The sequence below is a fragment of the Phalacrocorax carbo genome, chromosome Z (assembly GCF_963921805.1).
Source record: "Phalacrocorax carbo chromosome Z, bPhaCar2.1, whole genome shotgun sequence".
In the NCBI taxonomy this organism is placed as follows: Eukaryota; Metazoa; Chordata; class Aves; order Suliformes; family Phalacrocoracidae; genus Phalacrocorax; species Phalacrocorax carbo.
Window position 1 is genome coordinate 40861063 of NC_087548.1, and position 21571 is coordinate 40882633.

Sequence of the window (21571 nt, forward strand, 5' to 3'; positions counted from 1 at the left end):
CAATGAGTTGCTTGGAAATGATTCTTCCACAAAGGATTTGTGCAGAGAAGTGCAGTCCCCAAGGGGATCGTTGTTTGTTGCCACTGTTGGAGATCATTTGCATGAGAGGTTATACTGTTGTGCTGACTGTTGTCTGACTTCAGAGCTGATGAAGTCAAATGTTTTTCTGCTGGGGAAGGAAGGGTGCGTTTTGTTGCTTCTGTTTATTGACTCCACTTGTTTTTTTAAGAGTAACATCAGAGGTTTTTTTTTTTCTTTCCAGCTGTGATAGACAAAATGTCAATAGAATAAGTGACCTACCTACCACAACTTGCCATGAACCATTTGGCTGGACCGCCTGAGGGGGAGGTAAGTGAAGAGCCAGCAAATGGAGCAGTGAATGAGTCAGTGGAGGCTGACCTGGAGCACTCAGAAGTGGAAGAGGAGCAGCGGTATGCAACTCACTACCCAAGGCATACACACAGCAGCCAAGGGGGCCTTTCTGGGCAGGAGGAGGAAGGGATGTTAGCTCGGTCTGCCAGCACTGAGAGTGGTTTCCACAATCACACGGATACTGCAGAAGGGGATGTGATAGCCACAGTGGAGGACAGTTACGACACAGAGAGAGTTCAGGAAAATGAGGATGAGAGCGCCTATGCAGTGCAGTACAGGCCTGAGTCTGAGGAGTACACGGAGAATGCCGAGGCTGAGCACGGCGAGGCCATTCATAATCGAACATTGCCCAATCACTTACATTTCCATTCCATCGAACATGAGGAAGCCATGAATGCAGCCTACTCAGGTTATGTCTATACACATCGGCTCTTCCACCGAGGAGAGGATGAACAGTATGCCGAGCCTTATGCTGACTACGGACTGCAGGAACATGTGTATGAGGAGATAGGAGATACACCAGACCTTGATGTTAGGGAGGGCATCCAACAGTATGAGCGGGAAAGGGAGGAAGCTGACAATTATCGCAAGGAGGCACTTGGTGCCCGTCTTCACCATTATGATGAACGGTCTGATGGAGAGTCTGACAGCCCTGAGAAGGAGGCAGAGTTTGCACCCTACCCAAGAATGGATAGTTATGAACAAGAGGAGGACATTGATCAGATTGTAGCAGAGGTGAAGCAGAGCATGAGCTCCCAAAGCTTAGACAAGGCAGCTGAAGACATGCCAGAGGCGGAGCAGAGTTTGGAGCACGGTCATGCTCTTGCTGGTGGTGGGCATGAAAGTAACGGCCAGCTCCCAGCTGGTTCTCAAGTAACATCTAGCTCGGGAGAATCTGTACAGAGGTACAGCAAGGAAAAGAGAGACGCAATTTCACTGGCCATCAAGGATATTAAAGAGGCTATTGAGGAAGTGAAGACAAGGACCATCCGTTCTCCTTATACCCCTGATGAACCTAAGGAGCCTATCTGGGTGATGAGGCAGGACATCAGTCCAACCAAGGACTCTGACGACCAGAGGCCACTAGATGGAGATGTAAGTATATAAAACTTCCAGCTCTCAGTTTAGGTATGTCTTGTTCCTTTAATTGTGACATACATGGTGGTGATGGAGGGTACATTTGGCTCTTGTTCTGTGCCTCATCCTTCTGTAGAGTATGTAGTGCTTTATTTTCAATTTGTACTCTAGAGACCATGTAAAAAGTAAGCATGTGCATTACCAGTGGGCCAAATATTTCTTTATGAAGCACTGCTGACCCCAGTTATACTATACAATAATTTGTCACATGAAGCTCTTATTTTTTCTAAAATAAAAGCTGTTACATTTTTTACTGCCATGGAATATTTTAGAATGGGCACCACACTTATTATTATATATATAATCTATTTTATATACTTACGTGTTTCTGTTAATTCTGAGTTTCTAAGTGGCATTTTCTGTCACATAACAATCCCAACAGTTCCATCAGCAATCTGTTAATATTCTTTATGATGGTATTGCAGATCAGATTAATAATCCAGAAAAGTTGCAGGGTTTTTGTCCACTTGCAGGCTCTAGAAATGTGTTATGAACCTCAGTGTATTACGTTAGCACTGTAAAGTATATTCACTCTCAACATAAGTATCCTAAGTATCCTAAGCAACCTAAGTATCAAAGGCCATCATTCAGATTTACAGGATCAGCATTTCTGAAATTCTGTACTTTTGGCATGAGGTTTAACTTGGATCAGAATCAGTTCCCAGTTTGTAGTTCCAGCAGCCTGTATGATAATCTTTAATTGAAGTTTTCTGGGTTTCCTGCATTTCTAATAAAATAAACACATATAAACAACAGTTAACTGCATTAAATTTATGCCTGATATGAAAAGAGCTGGTAGGCTAAATTTCCTGGCCAAAATTATTCTATCATATGGACCCATGGTATTTCTTCAAGGATAACTGCAGTGCAAACATCTGCTCCATCCTCTTTACTGCTGTGGAATGTTTTTTGTGACTTCTGGTTTTTTTTGAAGAACACTGAAAATTGAACTTTTTGTGTGTTGTTTAGTGTTTTAAACTGAATTATTGTAACATTCTAGGAATGCATCAGAACTATACAAAGACCTCAGCCTTGTAAAGGGAATTTAGATGGTGAAAAAAGGTCACATGCTGTTTAGATCTGTTGCAGGCTTCTGATTGTTTTGTCTGCCTTCATAACGATGAAGGCTAGTATTCTACAAATGGGGAGAGATTTCTGGAGCATGGTGTTTGAGCTGCTGAAAAATCTTGCAAGCTGATTGCGACATGTAGCTTTCAGATTTTATTTTTCCTTGAACACTGTTGGAAACACACAGTGATAAGTATGTTTGGTTATTGTTTTGTTTATTTATTGAACCTCTTTTTTTAAAACCTATATTGCAAAAATTACTTCTACAAATATTTTTTAAATTACGTCTGTTACGGGGTTGATTAGCAGTTGTGTGGAGGGCTAAAGCAATCTTCCCAGGTTATTCTACAGGAGAACAATTATCTTTAACTTCTTTAAAAATTTCCAAAAGCTGTAATTATTTCTCTCCCCTTTTTCACGTAGATGACATTACACTTTTGCTGTACATTTTGTTCACCGTATTGTCTGTCTTTATAAGTGCTGTCCTTGTCTTGGAGGATCAAAGAACTTTCTTTTGCTTCCCAACTGTTTGATTGTAACCCAGTACTGTAGTGGTCTCAGTGACTTCAGGTTGGGGATCCAGAGAGCACTGAGTCCTTCCTGAAGGTGCCCAGCTGCTCTCCAAAATCGTGCTGCACCTTGCAGAATTAAACTTTTCTAAGGTACGGTGGTAGGACTCAGCCTGGTATGTTCATGTAGTAAACAAAACGGGGTTCCATTGGTGTGTATTTACATTAGGTACGAAGTACATATGGGTTTCCATTGTGTACCAAAAGTTAATTTCTCAGTCAATATTTTTTGTAGCCTGTCATATAAGAACCTGTCTGAGATTTTCAGTGCTGGCTGTAGTCAAAACAGTGATGTGTAATGACAGTGTAGCTCAGTGCAAAGATAAATGATGGTTGTAGATGTGCAGACATCCTGTGTTCTTAGAGGGAGTAAATGAAGCAAATAGTTTAGAAGATCTGTAGCAGATTGAGGGGAACACATATTGTAGAAGGAGGGACTTGGGACTGGGTAGGAATTTTGTTTTTCACTGAAGCTGAGGTATGTGTTTACTTTACAGGATTCTTTAATTCAGATGCCAACAGTCTGAACAGTCAGCTTTCTTTAACAAACCATTCCTAGAATTGCTTAGCGGTAAATTGGGCAAAACTAGGTTGTGTTGACTAAGTGGCCATGAATGATCAATTGTAATAAAAATATAGCTGAAGCCCACTCATCTAAATGTAGCTTTTTCTTCTGTCTGCTTTGAGAAAGAAATATGATCACAAGACAGGAGCTTTTCAGTATAACCAGTATATACCAGAGATGTCATTCAGTCTTATTTCTAACATTGGCCTTGAAATAAGAAGCAAAACAGTCTCTTCATGTAATTCCCTTCAGTCAGACACCCTTTTTGTCTCCCACAACTATCAAGGAGCTGCAGATAAGAGATGTAAGCTGGGTGCTTTTATTACCTTCAGTTGTTTTGCAGGTCTACCTTGAAAAATGTTCCCACATTGTTTTTAACAAAACATTTTGCTTTTAGAGATAGAACTTACTTGAAAATATTTATAAACTTTTGTGTTGTTAATCATATCATACTGAAACTGGTAAGACTTTTTTAGATCTAAATAGCAGTCACTTTTTATTTAGCTAGGAGCTCTCCACAAGAGAGCAATGAAGCCAGGGCATTGGAAGAATGATTTGCAGTTAAATATGACAACCTCTTTTGCCTTTTTTCACAAGGAAGTGACTGTTATTCCTCAGTACTGAGCATTTAGATGACACATTCACAGCAGAATGTTTGGTAGAATACCATTTGAAGTGTCCAGAGACTATTTTGAGAAGCTAACCATCCAGAAGTGTTCAGCTAGCCTGCAGCTGGGTATAGCTTGGGACTGTTAGGAAAGACATATAATGACTGGGATGACAAGAAAGCTACAGGTCACTGTATCAGTTTGTTTTTAAGATCCCCTGTGTCCAGGTTTATTCACATTTTAATCTACCAGGAATTTCAGTCATTCCTATGTATTTCTTCTCAAAAGAAATGTTTGGTAGGTATATGAAAAAAAGAAAATTGCTCGCAGCCCGTGGACAATTCTACTGTAATAAACTCTGGTAGTCCTGTGATGTAGGAGGCAGGTAGCAGACTTCTTTGAATAAATAAATAGTGTACTAAAGTACCTGCTTAATATTTAACAATGGAGAGTATTTGCTATTGTGTGCCTTGTGGCCCCTGGTTTAGTGATGCATGCTTTCCCTTGAATAAGAGGTGGTCTGGACATCTAGTTTGTGGGAAGGTGTTGTACTTGTGTATCTGATAAAAGCAGAAAAAATATCTCAGTGTCCTTTGAATAAATGCAGTGTGGTTTTTTTTTTTAAGTTTGCCACACATATGAGATATGAACAATTGACATATCTTTCCAAAATCTGTCTATCAGAAAACTTTTAAAACCAAAGCAGACTATCACTTGGATATGGCCTTGGGAGGATATCTTTTTCAAATACAGTAGCAGTTAGAGCTGCACAACTGCAAGAAGTGTGACATCAGGAGACTGACCCATGATGGAAAAGACTGTGGAACTGCAGTTCAGTTGTGTTTTCTGAGTGTGAAACGGGAGAGAATCTATTCACACCATACTGAATAATGTTCATAGCTGGAGACCATCGTGGAGCTGGCCTGAGAGTGGTGGAGGGGGATACCCTTTAGGAAAAGGGTTTGTAGCTACCTGCCAATACTTCAGTTTTGCAAAGCCCTGTCATCAGTGTTCACAGCCTCTGTTCCCCTGAAGAGACTTTAGGTGGTGCAATATTAGAATAAACCCTAATAGAAAGTAAAACCGTGTACATGGGTGGTTTGAATCTGTGAAGTAGAAATTCAGAGCCGAAGACAGACCTTTCAGGTAAAACAGAACTGAGCTGCATTGTTTTGCTTCTCTGTTCTTTTTCGTTATGTATATTTTATTCAACCTTTGAGTTCTCAGTTGCAGGAGTTATTTCAGTTCTGACAACTCTAGAATTGATGTGCTTTCATGGAGTTGAATTTGTTTCACTTTTTCCACAGCAGGAGTAATGTATACTTAAAAGGCAATAGAGAAGTCTGTTCTAAATAATTAAGCAGGTTTCCGTAATAGGTGAACTGAGTGGGGAAAAAAGAGAAAGAAAAGAAATTAAATAGAGATGAGTTTATATTGATAGGATATTGTTTTAAAAGGTCTGCTCAGAAAAAAGAAAACTGTTGGTTGAGCATACAGTATACAAGTCATCTTTCCATCATCTATGTGAGACCACAGTCTTAAAATTGTAGAGAAAAAAAGGCCTCAAAAGCCCTGAACTAAAACCATATGTATTAAAAAAAACCCAAACCAAACGAAAAGCATTTTAATATCCAGGGCAGAAAGCTTTATGCTGCTTCATCAATCATCCAGAAGAAAGCTTAAATTTATCAATTAGTCTGCTTGAAGACAAACACTCTCCGGATGCATTATGGGCTTTTAAATTACAGTGAGCATTGGATACATCACCCCTCGAATGTTTTCTTGTTGTTGTTGTTTATGTTTTTTAATTATTGAAAGATGAAAACAATTTCAAGTAATTTTTCTATGCTGTTAAAAACTAGAACAACACTCGCTACAGTTAGTCTTTTGAAAACACAGTAGAGATCCACACTCTTTTTTTCAGACTGACACATGAAGCTGCATTTGAACTACAAGTTCAAGTGAAAGTACAGCTGAGGAAGCCCATACCTGAGAGAGAGAAACAGCCAGCACTGAAACAGCTTCCAGGAGCCCTGCTGTGCTGGCAGCCTTCCACCCAGTTTGTGTGCTGCTAGACAGACCCTTCCCACACAGAGTGCGTGTGTGATCTGACAGGCAGTCAGTCTGTACAGCCTAAGATTTTATTCAAAGAGAAGTTACCAGCTCACGAAGTGTGACTGTGGTACTACATGGTTACTGCTACTGACTCATGTGGCCAATAGACTCTTTGAAATGGATAAAAAAAAGGGCCATATTGCTCAGTTACATTTATTGTTTGCTCACTCAGACTTCTCTGTGTCAGATCTAAACCTCTCTGTAGTCTGTGGTCTGTCTCTATTTTTGTACTTCAGTGAATTTTACTGAAGAATTACAATTTAGTGGTGTCATGCAGACACTCATGGACAGTGTGTTTGTTTTAAAAAAGTTCATTCAGAGCATTTGCATAGTGTAATGTGTGTGGACAGTCAGATCTCTCAAGTGGGATTGTCAGTCATTGTCCAGATGGTGGCAAGTGGCAGGAGGCTCCATCCTTGCAGGGCATTGTCAGCTGGATCAGGGGAGACTCCCCAAAATGCATTTGTTCTCAGGTCTTACAAACAGGTGGTCTGTGATCCTACATGACCACTGTAGCACATGTGGTCTATTGTGATGGCTTGCCTTAAGCTACACACATAACACCTCCTCTGTTAACTGTGTACATAAGACTGTCATACATGACCTTATCTGCATTTGTGGGCGTAGTTTCGGTTGACTACTTGCAAGTATCTTATCCAGGTACTGTTTGGTCATTTTTGCAGCAGAAACTGGGTGGGGGAGCTGTTGGGTCAGCCAGAGTCCCCACCCAGGATGGTAATTAGCACCATGAAACAATCAGTCGTGCCTTTCACTTGTCGTACGCACATAGGGAGCTTACTGGGGGAGTCTCTGAGGCTGCCTGAAATTCCTGTATGGAGGAACAGTTAGTCAAATGCTTTGCTCTGAAGTGAGCAGTTCAGTCAGTTACCTTGTCTCAAGTCAACTCCTATCATCTGTGCACAAACTGGCAGGGAGTGGGTCCTGGACCACCCAGAAAACTGATGGGTGAATGCATTGCGTATGTGCAGAAGCAGTTACACCACAACTACAGTACAATCTTAAGTTTCATCCTTGTGTCACAGTTATAAATTAAATTGCTTAGATTGTGTCACAGTATGCATATATGTGTACAGTAGTTCTAAGCTGGTTTTATTTTTTCAAACCCTCAATTTTTAACACCATAGTTAAAGCAAATTTAAACAGACAACCAATAATTATTATTAGTTATGTAAGAGATCTACTGCTATAGTTGTGCTGTACTGGGCAGTGCTTGTGAAATTACACATCTCACTATACTTGCATCTTGGAACTGAATATTTCACACTGCTTGGACCTCTGTCTAATGTGTATGGGTATCGCTCAGAAGACTTTTTATCACTGAAATCAAATAAATTTCAAAGCCTTGCTTTATCCAGTTGTCTCCTCTGAACTAATGTAGAAGACAGCTATACTTGCCATTCCTCTGCCAAGAAGCACGTAGGTGGACATTAGTGTCATATAAGTAATAGCCTTTTGTTTAAATGAATCTTGCATTGTTGAAGTATTTGTTGATTTCGTCCCCTCTGCCCCAGCGTTATATATGATGATGTGACCCACTAGGTTATACTCTTTTCAGATTACCTGCTTTTAGCAGCAGTTTAAACAGCATTACTTTTCATTAAGCAGGAGTAGATGCTTGTATCTGAAGATGTTTCAGTGTCAGTTATGTTTGTCTTCATGAGCTACTCGGCAGCCAGCTGCGTTGACCTGGATAGGTTAGATGCAAGGTGATGCAACACAATCCTCTCCTGTTACAAGTTCTGTACTAAATCCCTCTGCATAGTAGCAAGGAAGGTTTCTCAAGTGGAGTGGGTTGCATATTAGAGTCAAACACCACCAAAACTGAGATGGAGAATTTTTGGATGTACCAAGTTGAGTATCGTAAGAAAAATGTAAGTAGATTTTCAAGAGGAGAGATGGGTTAAATAGTACTTTTTTGTTCTTGCACTTAAGAAAAAACTTCGTAATTCCATTTATGAACCTCTCTATGTAATAATAGCATGCTTCACATGAACTTGCTATGTTTGTTCTCATAGCATTTTTGTTAGGCTTCTAAAACTTGTTTTGTTAACACACAATGAAGCAGTCACTAAGTATTTATTTTAGACTTCAGTTGTAGTGTTTTGAGCAACTATACAAGTTCTGTCCACTGTGATGTATCAAAATAGTTCTTGTTATGGCTATGACTGCATTCTTTCTTTGTGCATTGCACATAGTACTTCTAAAAATGCATTTTGTTGCAGAAGAGAACTGCGTGTTCATTCTTCAAAGACTGAACTTTTTCATACAAATATTTTGGGGGACAGCTCTCATGTCATGTCATGTAGCAAACTTTATAGGATGTTTGATATTTGGGTTTGGTAGTTTTGGTTTTGGGGCTTTTTTTCCCAGGAAAAATATAGGCAGACATACAAACAGAGCACATGGAAAGCTGTATGATCATTTGGATGGTTGCTTAATTCTGATACTTTGTAGATGAAAATGGCTGAGTAAAGGTATTTGTAGTGCTATTGGAGCAGCTGTTAATACATTTTAAATAGTGCAAAATTTTAACAAACTTTTTTTGTGAAAACATTTATTGCTAAAATATTATATGCTTTACTTTGTTTCTTTGTTTACTCTTTAAAGCTCAATCCTACAATATACCAATGCCATTATTAGGTTGATAGTATTGTGCACCTTTTATATTTAATCCTAATAGAGAAATACAGTATAACTGTTGGGAATGTGAGCATTATGAGGATACTTCCTTAAGTAAACAGGAGTTGCCATCTGCGCGGTTGAGTCACTGTGTCTCCCACAGCCTCTGTGTGAATGCGAGCATTGTGATGAGCAATCCTTCAGTCTGATGGGGCAAGCACATGCCAGCATTCTAGGGACCATTTCACAGGTGTATCTGGTCAGGGGCCATTTCACAGCTGCATCTCCTTTTTGCCCTGCAGTTGTAATTCAAAAGACAGGGAAATGCAAGGACTGCTCTTTTACCCAGGAGATGTCCGTGAAAGGAATTGCTTCTTAACTCTTTGGAAGCCTTTATTACTTAACTATAATTCTAATATTAGTAATTAGTGAGTTTTTTAAAGGAGTGAGGGTAAAGGGAAAGAAGAGGAGAAGGGAATTTTATTTTCCTGTTTTATTCCATTCTGTGAAGCTAAACTTGTAAAATTTACTTCCTCCCCCCCCAATTTCATAGAACTCAATGTTTCAGCTGGAATGGAGGCATAGCAGGAGGGCAGTCCTAGATTGGAGCTGCTGCCAGCTCGGAGCACTGGAAGCATAGCCCTTTTCTGGTATGACTCATTGGCGTAAAGAAAAGCCATATCGCGTAATTGTTCATGAAACCAGAAGAGCAGTATTTGATTGTTTTGCCATCAGTGATGAACTGATGAGCTGGCAAAGCTAGGGCCAAACTCCCTATGTCAAAGGAAAGTGTAGAATGCCGGGACTGCTGAGCTAAACACCTAGCTTGCATAGCTAAATGCTAAACCTTCCCTTGAAGATTCACATTTTGAATGCACTGACATATTTTGCAGGTATCTCTTTCATACCTGCCTTTAAAAATCCCTTCTGGGTTGAAGCTTTGTACTCTCTTTCATTTTGGGCATCTTCATTAATTCCACAGTCTGCATTCCTGTGTCATACCCCCATACCAGTCCCCCCAGAGCAGGACTTTGGATACCTCACTACAGCTTTTTAGTGTCACCAGCATTCATTAAGGATTACCTATGATTAGAATATGCTTTCACAAAGCATTCTTTCCCTTTACCAAGATACTTGCTGACAGGTCATATAGATATTCCATGACACTGCTTTTCTATGCTGTTCCTTTGTTTTTGTGCTATGACATTCTTGATGATGATGAATGACTAGGACATGATTGGAAAGACAGTTTCTTAACTGAATTGTGTACAGTGAAAGGAGAAAAATGAGGAAATCTGATCTGGAGAGCATGTGTAATACTAAGATCATAGCATGAACTTTGAAATATCTTCCAAGTTTGCTCTGTATCTAGGGTGAGGAATCGTAGTCCTTGATTACACTGATATCAAGCAGTCCTTGAATATATTAGTAAGTCCTTGAATACATTAGTATTACTCTGTACAAATTATAAAAGTGGTTTTCAAAGATGGTGGAATAACATTTATGGACAACCACTGCAGCCTACGTCTGCTCAGATGAGATTAGTTTAGCACTTCAGGTTAATTATACCTGAGAGCATATGTGTTTATGGGGAAATTGCAGTCTTTTCTTCACCCTCCCCAATTTCACAAGTAATCTTTAGCTGAATCCCTGGTGTTCTGGTCATTGTCAATTCACCTTCCTCCCATCACAGCTTACTTCTTAGTGACTTTATCTTTTCTTTCCTAGAATGTCAGAATCTAGGATATCAGTCTGCATTGCCTGCAGCCTTCAGTAAGCTCACAGTCATTAGCCTGCATGCAATAGGCATGTACTTATGCAACTGAAAGTCCTGTAACTGCACCTCAGTTGAACGCTGACATAAGTGTAAGTAGTTGGCCTAATACCAATATCAGATGATCCTCCATTCACCTTGCAAAAATATTTTTATGACTCACTTTTTGGCTGACTGTTGCTTGCCACTAAGTATAGCTTTTTATTTTCCAATTGCTTCATTTCATATGTTACTGACAGTAAACACAGGTGTTTTTAAAAAGATTTAGCTGTTCAGAATAAGTCCACTGAGATACCAATACCTGATCATGCTGATAAAAAGCAAGGGTTACAACATTTTACAAATGTTTTTCTTTTTTTTCTTTTTTTCCCTTCTCATCTCTTAATTCCACTGCCAAGTTAGAGGAAAATACAAAAGAACAATTTGTACATTGGTCACTCAGATTATTATTTATTTTTCTTGCCATGTCTAGTCTCCATCTCCAGATTCCTCTTCACCTCGGGGTGCTGAATCGTCAAGTAGGCAACATCATCAGGATGTCTGCAGTACAGCAGAGGCCTCCACTAATAAAGAGGTAGAGTGAAATCTTTTTAAAAGCCAGTCTTATTCATGCTGCTTATGCCTTTTTATTTTCCTTGCCTCCTTGTACCTGTGCAATCACTTCTCATCATCCAAAATTGCAACAGACTTAAAAAGCTGATTTAAGCTCCTTTCCCTTATGCTAGCCTGGCTGTCTGACTGAATTTCTAACATACTTAAGATTGTTTATCATGGCATTTCTGACTCTGTGTTCAGCTGCCACTAAATTTAACAGGTTGGGAAGTATTGATTTACCAAACAGCTAATCACCTCTGTATTAGAGGCAAAAGGAAGAAGCCCTTTTCTTTTTTCGATGCAGAATATCTTCCCACAGAGAAAAGAATGTTTCTCAGCCAGAAGAAAAAGCTTGCTTAAATATTATTAGTTAGGTACTAATTTATGCTGCTAAATATTCTGTCATTGTAGAAACTGACCTGCAGGTGATTCATAGTCAGAATTCAGTTCATGACTCCAGGCACCTCAAAATAAAGCGAAATACTTACTTACTTTTGTTTTTTTCTCACCTGGAAGCTTTTTACACTGCACTAGTTCTACCAACAGAAAACGAGTGAGTAGAACTTCTCGCAGTGTGAAAAGAAAATAATTTGGCATAAGAAGTATTTGGATTAGTGTAGAATGGCTGGCTCCGTGAACAGAAAAATCTGCAAATATTTAGTTTATTTGCTTTTTGTTTTTTAAATTTCAAAAAAATCTAGAAACTAGTCTAACAGATTAAATGGAAACAATTAGTAATCCATACTTGCTTTTTTTCTTTTGTTATTATCAAGGGATAAAATAAGCTTGTAACATGTATGCGTTTGTGCCAGTCTGTACTTGCATATAGAAAATAATGAAAGATTTCAAAAGACTTAAGAAACTCATAATTTCTCATGTGCTAAAGTCTTCAACAATAGATTGTGCCATTAAATTTTCATCTGCTACATTGTTAGCTTGTTAAAACCTTTGGCTTTCTTCAGTACAGATTTTGTCATTTCAGATACATCCTAGCTTTCAGGAGTTTTTAGGTATTGATAAACTTACCTAAAGGAAGAAACAAACAGGATGCTACTCATTTCAGTTTTTAGCATGTGCTCACAGGTGGTGTCAGAGGTGGTAAACCAGGCTTCACATTATGATGTGTCAGGCTATTTGTTTCCCTCAGGTGTGCAGTAAAGCCTGCTTTAGTACTTCCAATGCAAGAAAAACAGTGATAAAGCAGTCTCATAGTTTTTGGGAATGACTTTTAGGTCTTAGTGAAACCTTTTATTGAAATATAAATTTTATAATACTAGGTGGCAATGAGATTAACAAGAGTAATGAAATGTTAATGACCTTGATATTTCATTATTCATGGATATGTAAAATTACAAGGTGTAGGTTTCCTCCTATTGGTAATTTTACCTGTTAATTTACTATTCCTGTGGTCTTAATGGAATGTCTTTCAACCTGGGTAACGAACAAAAAACTTAATTTTGTGTGTGAGTTTTTGCAATAAAAGCATATATGATGACAGTTTACACCACTGAATCCTGAAAAGAAGTTGCATCAGCTAGTCAGATTGCTGAATAGTTGCCAAATCTGTAATTACAGACTTTGTTCACTCCATTAAAAAAGAAAAAAAGTAGTACTTTGGAAAGGGCACATGAGCTGTCTCTGGTGTTTAGGGGATTTGTTCTGTAGGCCTGTCAGAGTCCAGTGGTTGAACCTCCCTCTTAGCACTACACCAGCAGCAATTACAAACAATTGTTGGCATCTGTATAGGTAGGTGATCCGGTCAAAACATTGGTCTGGAGAGATGAAAGAGCCACAGATCTGAAAAGGCATGGTGGTCTCCTCATGGCAGCTTAAATGCTTTGGCAGCGGGAGATCATTGTTTATTGATACCTTTATTTATGATAGTACAATATCTGATGGAAAGCTTTCTTGGTTTTGCAGTACAGCTTAGTCATTTTCATAAGGAACAGCAAGTACTTAAAGGCTGCACAGGCTCTGTTGTGAGATGCACCTTTTGTTTTTATTTCACAAGTTTTGTTTTATTTTATAGCAAGACCAGCATCACTGATTGAAAATATTACTTGTTACATCCATTTTCTATTTGTTACAGTGGAAAACACTCCTTGGGATTAGTCATTCAACCTGTCATGTAACTGTGACCTTCCTAGTTTACCTGGTTTTTCCACTAATACACAGAACCTAGTAAGTTGCCCATCATAAAGGAAAATAATTTGGCATATGTTTCAATGGATATTGTCAGTAAATACACTGGAAATTGTCTAAGATATTATGCATTATTCTGATCATATATAGATTTTCTTTTCTATCTGTATTAAGCAGTCATTGGAGGAGTTGCTGCTGATACAATCCTTTGCAGATTCATTAAAGTTTTGTAATTCTTGGACTATCCAAAAATCTTATCAGGGACACATATGATAACAGCAGATATTTCAATATACCTATTACCATCTGTATAGTGCCACACAGAATTTTCTTTGACAAATTTTCCTATGTGTTTTATGTTATTGATTATAACAAAATGGTGGGTCTTACTGAAAGTTGTAGCTTTCAGGTGTTTCAGGTATTAGCCACAGAGTCTTTCACATAAAGTTGCAGCTGGAAGTAAGGTCTTGCTTTAGACTGTGTACTTACATGTGCAAGTCGGGATTTTATTTTTTTTATGTTCAGCTTTTATGAAATTGAAGCTACCAGATGTGGTTTTGTGCTTGATACGGTGTGAACATAGTTGGTGGTGAAGTGTTAGTGAATTCATTTACCCCACAGAATACAGGTTGCTACCTAAGTTGTTGAAATTTAGAAAACTTTTTACAGGCTGTATTAATGTGAGGCTAGATCTAAGAACAGTCCTCACAAATAACAGAATTTGGTTAATGAATAACATAATTTTGTTAATGAATAACTGACTGGGCTGATAGTTTCAGTCATTAATAGTAACAGTATAGCATAATTTTATATATTCATGCATGTATTTATTTGTAGTTGGAAGATTGAGTGTCTTTTATATGTGATGTATTTTCCTGCATACTACTTGATTAGTAAAAGTAGAGCACCTGTTGGTAGACGGTTAATATACTATTGAACACCAACAAGTAACTGAAAACTGGGCCTAGCATGTTGCCTGATAGATGACACAAATCGTTGTTACACAAAATCACAAAAACGTGCAATACATTGAATTTAACTCTAGTAGGTGCTTAGAGTTTGAGAATACTGAATATAATAATAAATCTTAATAAACGGTGATCTTTCTATGCTAGTAACCCTGACTGATTTACCCTTTTAATTTTTTGGCATGGAGAAATTTTAAACGCATATTTGTGCATGCTGTGTTCTGTTTGTAATCCTTTTTGTCTTAATTACAGTCCAGAAAAAGCTTGGCTTCATTTCCAACATATGTTGAAGGTAAGATAGTTCTACAATTTCTAAATGTTTTTTTCATATCCAAAACACTCCAATATTTTATAACATATAAAATTTTATTTTTATTTGCTGAACAGAAGAGCTGCTCGGTTGGATATGCTGATTTAGATTAAATTGTGTCTAATCTGGAACCTGAGCTAAATCCTGCTCTGCTCTTTCAGAAGTTCAGAAACAGGGAGCTTTTCTTTTTTTAGTGTTTCATTCATAGTCTCTGTCCCAGATCTGCTTTTTTTAATCAGTAACACTTAACACACTACTAATTTTTTGTGTTATTTACACAACACATGTGAGTGTGTATGGACAAGGAAAATAGGTTAGGCAAGAGGAGTGTAGTGCTCTCTCCAGCACTGATTTCAATTGGCAGGCTCAATCCAATCTTGGATTAATTAGCAGAATTTAATTTATTGGATTAATTGGCAGGCCTGCCAGAGGAAATCTGCACTGCTTTACAGCTACTTGTTCTTGTGCTAGTGCTTGTACTTGTGCTTGTACTAGTGCTGAATTTATTCAGAACAGTGTGAAAAATCAAGCTACCTGCTAGGTGAACTGCTGTTACCTTTTGTATGAATCTGCCTCCTGTGTATACAGGAAGACTGCATGCTGTAAAACCCTGTTATTTTATTATGAGAGCATGACAGAAGCAGAAAAGTTAACGTTTCATTTGTGTTTTTTTTAAATCCCCTGACAGTATGCTTGATGAAATGCCAGAAATACAGTTGATTTGATACATCATTTGGACTGTCTTGGAACTCCTTGGATTGCTTTAGTGTGCTGTGTTTAAACAATTATGTGATCATTCTCTTTAGATTACAGACTGATCACTGGTTTAGTCTTCAGTGTATGGGTTGCCCATTTTGGAGTCTGTGGCCAGAATGTCAACTAATATAAATTTCATATGTTGTTTTGAAACTAGCTGAGCTTCAGAATTTTGCAGCAATGAAGGAACTGTCTTAGAAGTGAAATTCATCTTATAGAGGTAGCCTTGTCTATCAAGGGCTATCTTAAAGAATCCTCCCCTCCTTAAAAAAAAAAAAAAAATTAAACTTTTCTTAGATATTGGTCCTATGCAAAATCCTGAGAAAAATAAGTTTTCCATTTTTATGCATTAGTAGTCCGAGAAAAACTTGCTAGCACCTATGCTACACTTCCGTTCAGATAATAATTTCATTGTCAGGGGTAATAAATGGAGGGTGTCTTACAAAAAACCCTGCTGTCTGTTTGTTCACATCTGATGAAAATAGAGCAAATACCTTTTTTGGTTTTAATATGCTACCTCCTGGGATTCTTGTCTACAGCTTTGTCAGTCTATATTTATGGTTTTGTGTTTTGATCAGAAATTGTACTATAAAGGGGTTTGTACCCTTTATAGTGAAGGGATGGAAGTGGTGTAAAGGACTTGACATGTAGAGTAACAAATAGCAACACTTAAAATGCTGTGTGATTTCAGGACTGGAAGAGTGTGCAAATATGTAGTACTTCCAGATGCATAAATTTTCCAAAGGAAGCAATTCCATTTCTTTGGGTCATGTACTTGAAGTGACTTGTTAATTTTCAGAGTTTTCCAGGAACATAGTATCTGCACAAATTCTGCACGCTGGAGATGAGCATCTTAAAATTACTAGTCATAAATTTTCATATTTAAGAAACCATAAATGAGACAAACTTGCTCAGAAGTTTTATACATCTCTTCTGTCTGTGTATGTAGTTTCAGTGTGATACTTACCTTCAGCTCTTTCTTTTGTTATTTTAATCTTAATAATGACTTGCATTTCTTTGGGGCCAAAGTTATCTGTGCTCATTCTGAGTGGCTGTTAATCTCTTCTGTAGAACAAAATTGACATTCTGTGTAATGTTAGACATTAGGCCTCATGACCTTATATCTCAAGATACCCCTTAAACTACTAAAAACTCCATTCTGATATTGTAGGGTTTTTGCTTTGTTCTTAGAGAAGAAAAAAGCAAACAAAAGCAGTTTATTTTTCGGGGGATAAAATGTGGACGCTTCTAATATTAGCATTCTTTAAGATGCTTTGCATTTTCACTTGCCTTGAACATCAGTTGTTTTTCCTTAACTGTAAGACAACAAGAAGCTTCTTAGTTTAACCAGTCTCCCTTTTGGATCACAACAATTTTAACATGTAGTAAGGTGTTAAAATAGAATATTTTTACATATAAAATCTTTAGATATAATCACCAAACACCAAAACACTTACAGATCATAAATGCTGCTTTTTAAGGATTTGCATTGTTAGACACTAAACACTTCACCACCGGTAACTTTCCACAGAAGTTGGTGGGAGTCAGACCTTTAAGAATCTGTGGGACTGAGAGTTGTTTGCCATCAGGAAAGCCCATGCTCTGTGTGTTTAACAACATTTTTATTTGACTCTGTACTTTACCTCAGTATTGTTGTTGAGACTAAGAATGGTTTTAAAAGATCTATTGTATAAAAATACTTTGCTTAATTGGACAGTCAGCCGTCTTGGTAAAGGGAGATGTGTTGTACCTGTAAAGCATTCCCGGGGAGGTTCCTCTGCCTGTTGTACTGACTGCAGGTACACACAAGTGAGCAAGTGACTAATGGTTGTTATTAAATTGCACCTTTCCTCTTTCTGCTTGTGACTGGTGGTCTTAGAAATGCAAGGCTGGTTTTGGTGGTTGAAGGGCGAGCCAAGTAACTGTGTCTGTCCCTTTATAGCAGTGAAAACTCACAGATTATTTTGCTCCAGGGTGATCGCTGCTCACAAAAGAATGAGCTATTGTGCAAGAAAGGCTGGATTAACAATTATAGCTTTTGCTGGAGAGATGTTGAGAGCATTTACTTGTTGTTTTGTACCTTTGAAAGTACCGGTTGGCATATCATCATGCTAAACTGAAGTAATTCTGAGGAGGCTTCTGAAGCCATCAGGTGCAGGCTCAGGTTGTCAGAGTGCTGCTGTTTTCCTGAGGTTCAGCATGATTTTCTCCAGTGATTGCTTTCCTGTGTTACAGTTCCTGGACCTTGCGATCCTGAAGACTTAATAGATGGAATAATTTTTGCTGCCAATTACCTTGGCTCAACACAACTCCTTTCTGATAAAACTCCCTCCAAGAATGTGAGAATGATGCAAGCTCAGGAAGCTGTTAGCAGGATCAAGGTGAGGAATAATTCCTGCTGCTTCTCATATGGGTGCCTTAAGGTTGTGGACATGAACTTCTCATGTATGCAGGAATTTTTTCATGTGGGGTTATCTGTGGTTTCAGAGAAGCTAAGTGCCTCATCTTTCTTTCTGCAAAATAAATGAAATGTTTAATCATTGGAACAAGACTAATAATTTAACAGGTCATTTTAATGCATAAAGTAATACTTGTGCTGTGTACTCTAAGCCAGAATCTGAAGTGAGTGATGGTCTAAATTATATATTACCTGGGTGTTAGGGGAAAACAGGTTTAGGAAATAACTAATAAGTACTGCAGCTGCTTCTGACTTGACACTTCATGGAACTGGGGCTGTGGCAATGTCTACAGTTATTTTTGACCCTGCTGTGGATACTAGTTTCTCTACCACATAACAGCTATGAGCTGATTTAAAAGAAAGAGAAAAGCCTGAGATGGTACAGAGACGTATGGAAGAAAAACATCTATCCTGGAATCTGGTATGTTTGCTTTATTTGTTTGGAAAACAGAAATGCCCACTGATTTCGTTACGGGTCACGACAAGCAATGGGCATGCTGCTGTATAATAAGTCACAATGGTGACATTGTCAACTGAAATTAGGGTGTGTGGATGAAGTATTGCAGGGTTGTAAAGGATACTGCAATATTCCCGCTATCCCTACATGACTGGGTGGTAGGCACATAGCTTCATCTTCTGCTCATTCAGCTAACAAACACAGTCTCATGTGAAAGTTTTCCTTAGTTTAATATTTGTGTGGTTTTTTGTATAGTTTATTTTGGATTCCAACTCAGACTCTGTGTTCAGTTGCATGAAAGAGAGGGGAAGAGAGACAGCATGTTATCAGCGAGGCCGATAGCACTGTTTCTTAAGGTCGGCTGATGCTTCCTACTGTTATTAATCCTTCCAATGTTTTCCATGCCAGTGTTCAGTTTGGTCTGTGTATGAAACTTTCTCAAGGAAGCTCCAATGAGAAAAACTGATACACTTCTAGAAATCGTAATTTTGCAGATGTTGAAATACTTATGTTTTTGTGACCTCACTCTGAAAATCACTAACACTCTAGAATTCTAGAGGAGGCAGGGATGTAGCCTTCCTGTTAAAGATATCATCTGCTGTCTCAGTAGAAGCTTCCACAAACTTAAGCAACTGCTGAGCTTTTTGAAAAAGAACGATTTGTCTGTATTCATTGGAGACTCTTGATTCAGTGCCATTTTTAAAAAAGATTTTTCACTCAGCTTTCTCAACCCTGGCAGGTCTTGGTGGGCTCTTCCCAAAGCTATGGTGGAGGCTTTCCCTTACAAAGTCTGCTTCTTTCCTGCTGTGGGTTCAAGTAAGGCTGTGCCTGTCTGTTTAGTAGTCCTTGTGTGTTCTTTCCTGATGCTTGGCCACATGGTAGAAAAGTTACCTGATTTGAATGCACAGGAAACTAAAGGTAAGGAAGAGAAGGGAGAGAAATGAGGGCTTCAGTGAGGCTGGACCTAGGAGAGATGCATCACTGGAGATTGAAAAGAAAGATTAACATCAGCTGTCATAGGAAACTGGTGTCAGGAGTTGAACTTGAGCCTGGAGCTGGGCAGGGAGTTTGCACCTAGGAAGTAAAGCTTGCGTGGCAGTGCACGATAGACAAAGATTGAAGGGACGTGTTAGAGAAGACTGGAACAGAATTGGTTCAGAGTGGGTCTATGAGGTATAAGAGTGTAGAGTCTTTGATACTAAATGTAATTTTTAGAAATTTATTAGGAAAATAAAGTTCTTCGTGAGGATTCTGTTATGCCTCAGCACTGCTATGTCTCAAAACAGAAGAGATCTGTTAAACTCGTTTCTGTCATAAGACCCATAATTTATGCATCCATTTAAATCAGCAGGCATGCATATTCTTGGTTGTAGTAAATTTGTCTCAGGGTAGAGGCCAAAGTAGTTTACCTGCTAAAACCCTAGCTTGTGTGCATAATTTCCTGGATCTGTAAGTGTATGTCAGAGAACTGATGCCTTACTGCATGGCACACAATTCCATTGTACACTTCTTTGACAGTTACTGCTTTTCTGCTTGTAGGTGAAGCTCTGGCAATGTAAATACACATCCCTGCACCTTAGGGTCTTCCATTTATTAGGGTTGGTTTTAGCTGGTTTTGTTGTGGATTGCCATTAAAACTAATCTTTTCCAGTGAGAAATCTGTTATGACAGATGGAGTTACTGCTGCCAGATTAATCACTGTATAAGATAGCCTTTAGCCCAAATATGTAAAATATTGCTTGCACAATGACTAAGATACTTGTGCCCTACTCATGTTTGTTTAGTGTGTTGCGCGTGAAACGTTTCTCTGTGGTTAAAGAAAACAGAGGTTATAAATTAAGAATGAGCTTTTAAAAGTTTGCAGGTTGAAGGTAAGAGCATTAAAAAGAAGGGAAGAGCTTTATTTAAGGTCTACTGTGTACACGTACCTTGCATATGAGTGTATTACTTTTGAATTTAATAATCCCTATAATGCTTCCTTTTAGCAAAGCCTTGAGACCACATATTCATTCATTTAGAATATGAACAGATTTTGAAAACAGTTCTCCATGCTGCTTCTTTAAACACGTATATCTTCAGTTATAAGTATAAGAGGGGGGTTTCGTTGCTTGTGAAGTCCAGCTAAGTTAAAACAGATATGCTATTTTGAAGGCATTTGTCAAAGATAGTTATTTCATATTTCCACTAGGAAGCACTGAGTAACAGAAAAGGTATTTCATCGTTTCCAGACCGTAGTCTCATTTCTTCAGACAGGACAGAAAGAAATATCTTTTCACATTTTACTTCAAGTGGATCCATAGCACCTATAATAGTAAAAAAGGTTGATGTTCATGGTTACAATTCATAGCTGGTCTGTGCTGTTACGTTTCACATGTGAACTAACAATTAACTTTCATTTTTATTTTTCATCAGCAGATTTGAGCTGTGTGGCAGGTTTGAGCATATTTAGATAACAACTGATTTAATCACTGAATGTAATTTAAGATAGACCCCATATGTGGAAATAGTTTCATATTCTGCACATTATGTTTACTCAGCGTCATCTGGGTGTTCACTGAGATGCAGTATATTTTCTGTAGCGGTTAAATGCATTGAGTGTATTTAAGACATTCCTGTAGCAAAAGTGAAAGCTTGCTGGGTTTTAACAATTATAATTTTGGAAATGGCTTCTAAATGCATAGTTACATTTCATTTACCTTAAATGAAAAGCCTGGAATCTGTATATTTTTAAAAAATAATATTTTGCATATAATATAATAATAAATAATAATAATATTTAGGTAGTTTCTGTTTTTTCTAAGTATATAGAAAGAATCTTTTGATATAAATTAGCAAAACAACGTGGTGATAAAGAAGATTTGTCTAATAAAGTGTCTTACATAGAATTATCCTAATTTTTTTTTTCAGGGACCATAACTTCTTTTATGACATTTCTGTGCAGTGTTAAATCACTTGTTAAAATTGTTTGTTCCGTGTCATTACCTTAGTTTTAGGAAATATTTTGAAGTAATTCTTCAAAAAATTAAAATACCACTAAG

At 38.0% G+C, this 21571-nt stretch overlaps 1 protein-coding gene across 3 annotated transcripts in view; it reads left to right on the forward strand.

The window, feature by feature from the left end:
- The window catches only part of APBA1 (amyloid beta precursor protein binding family A member 1), a 115911-nt gene that overhangs the window by 68060 nt on the left and 26280 nt on the right, over positions 1 to 21571 (forward strand). For 2 of the 3 annotated variants that reach the window (XM_064438269.1, XM_064438270.1), the window contains exons 2-5: positions 263 to 1467; positions 11321 to 11422; positions 14805 to 14844; positions 17854 to 17999. In XM_064438269.1, coding sequence (XP_064294339.1) covers positions 316 to 1467; positions 11321 to 11422; positions 14805 to 14844; positions 17854 to 17999 — 1440 coding nt within the window. In that variant the 5' untranslated portion in view covers positions 263 to 315. The remainder of the gene's footprint in view (positions 1 to 262; positions 1468 to 11320; positions 11423 to 14804; positions 14845 to 17853; positions 18000 to 21571) is intronic. The other variant, XM_064438271.1, reaches the window with a different exon arrangement.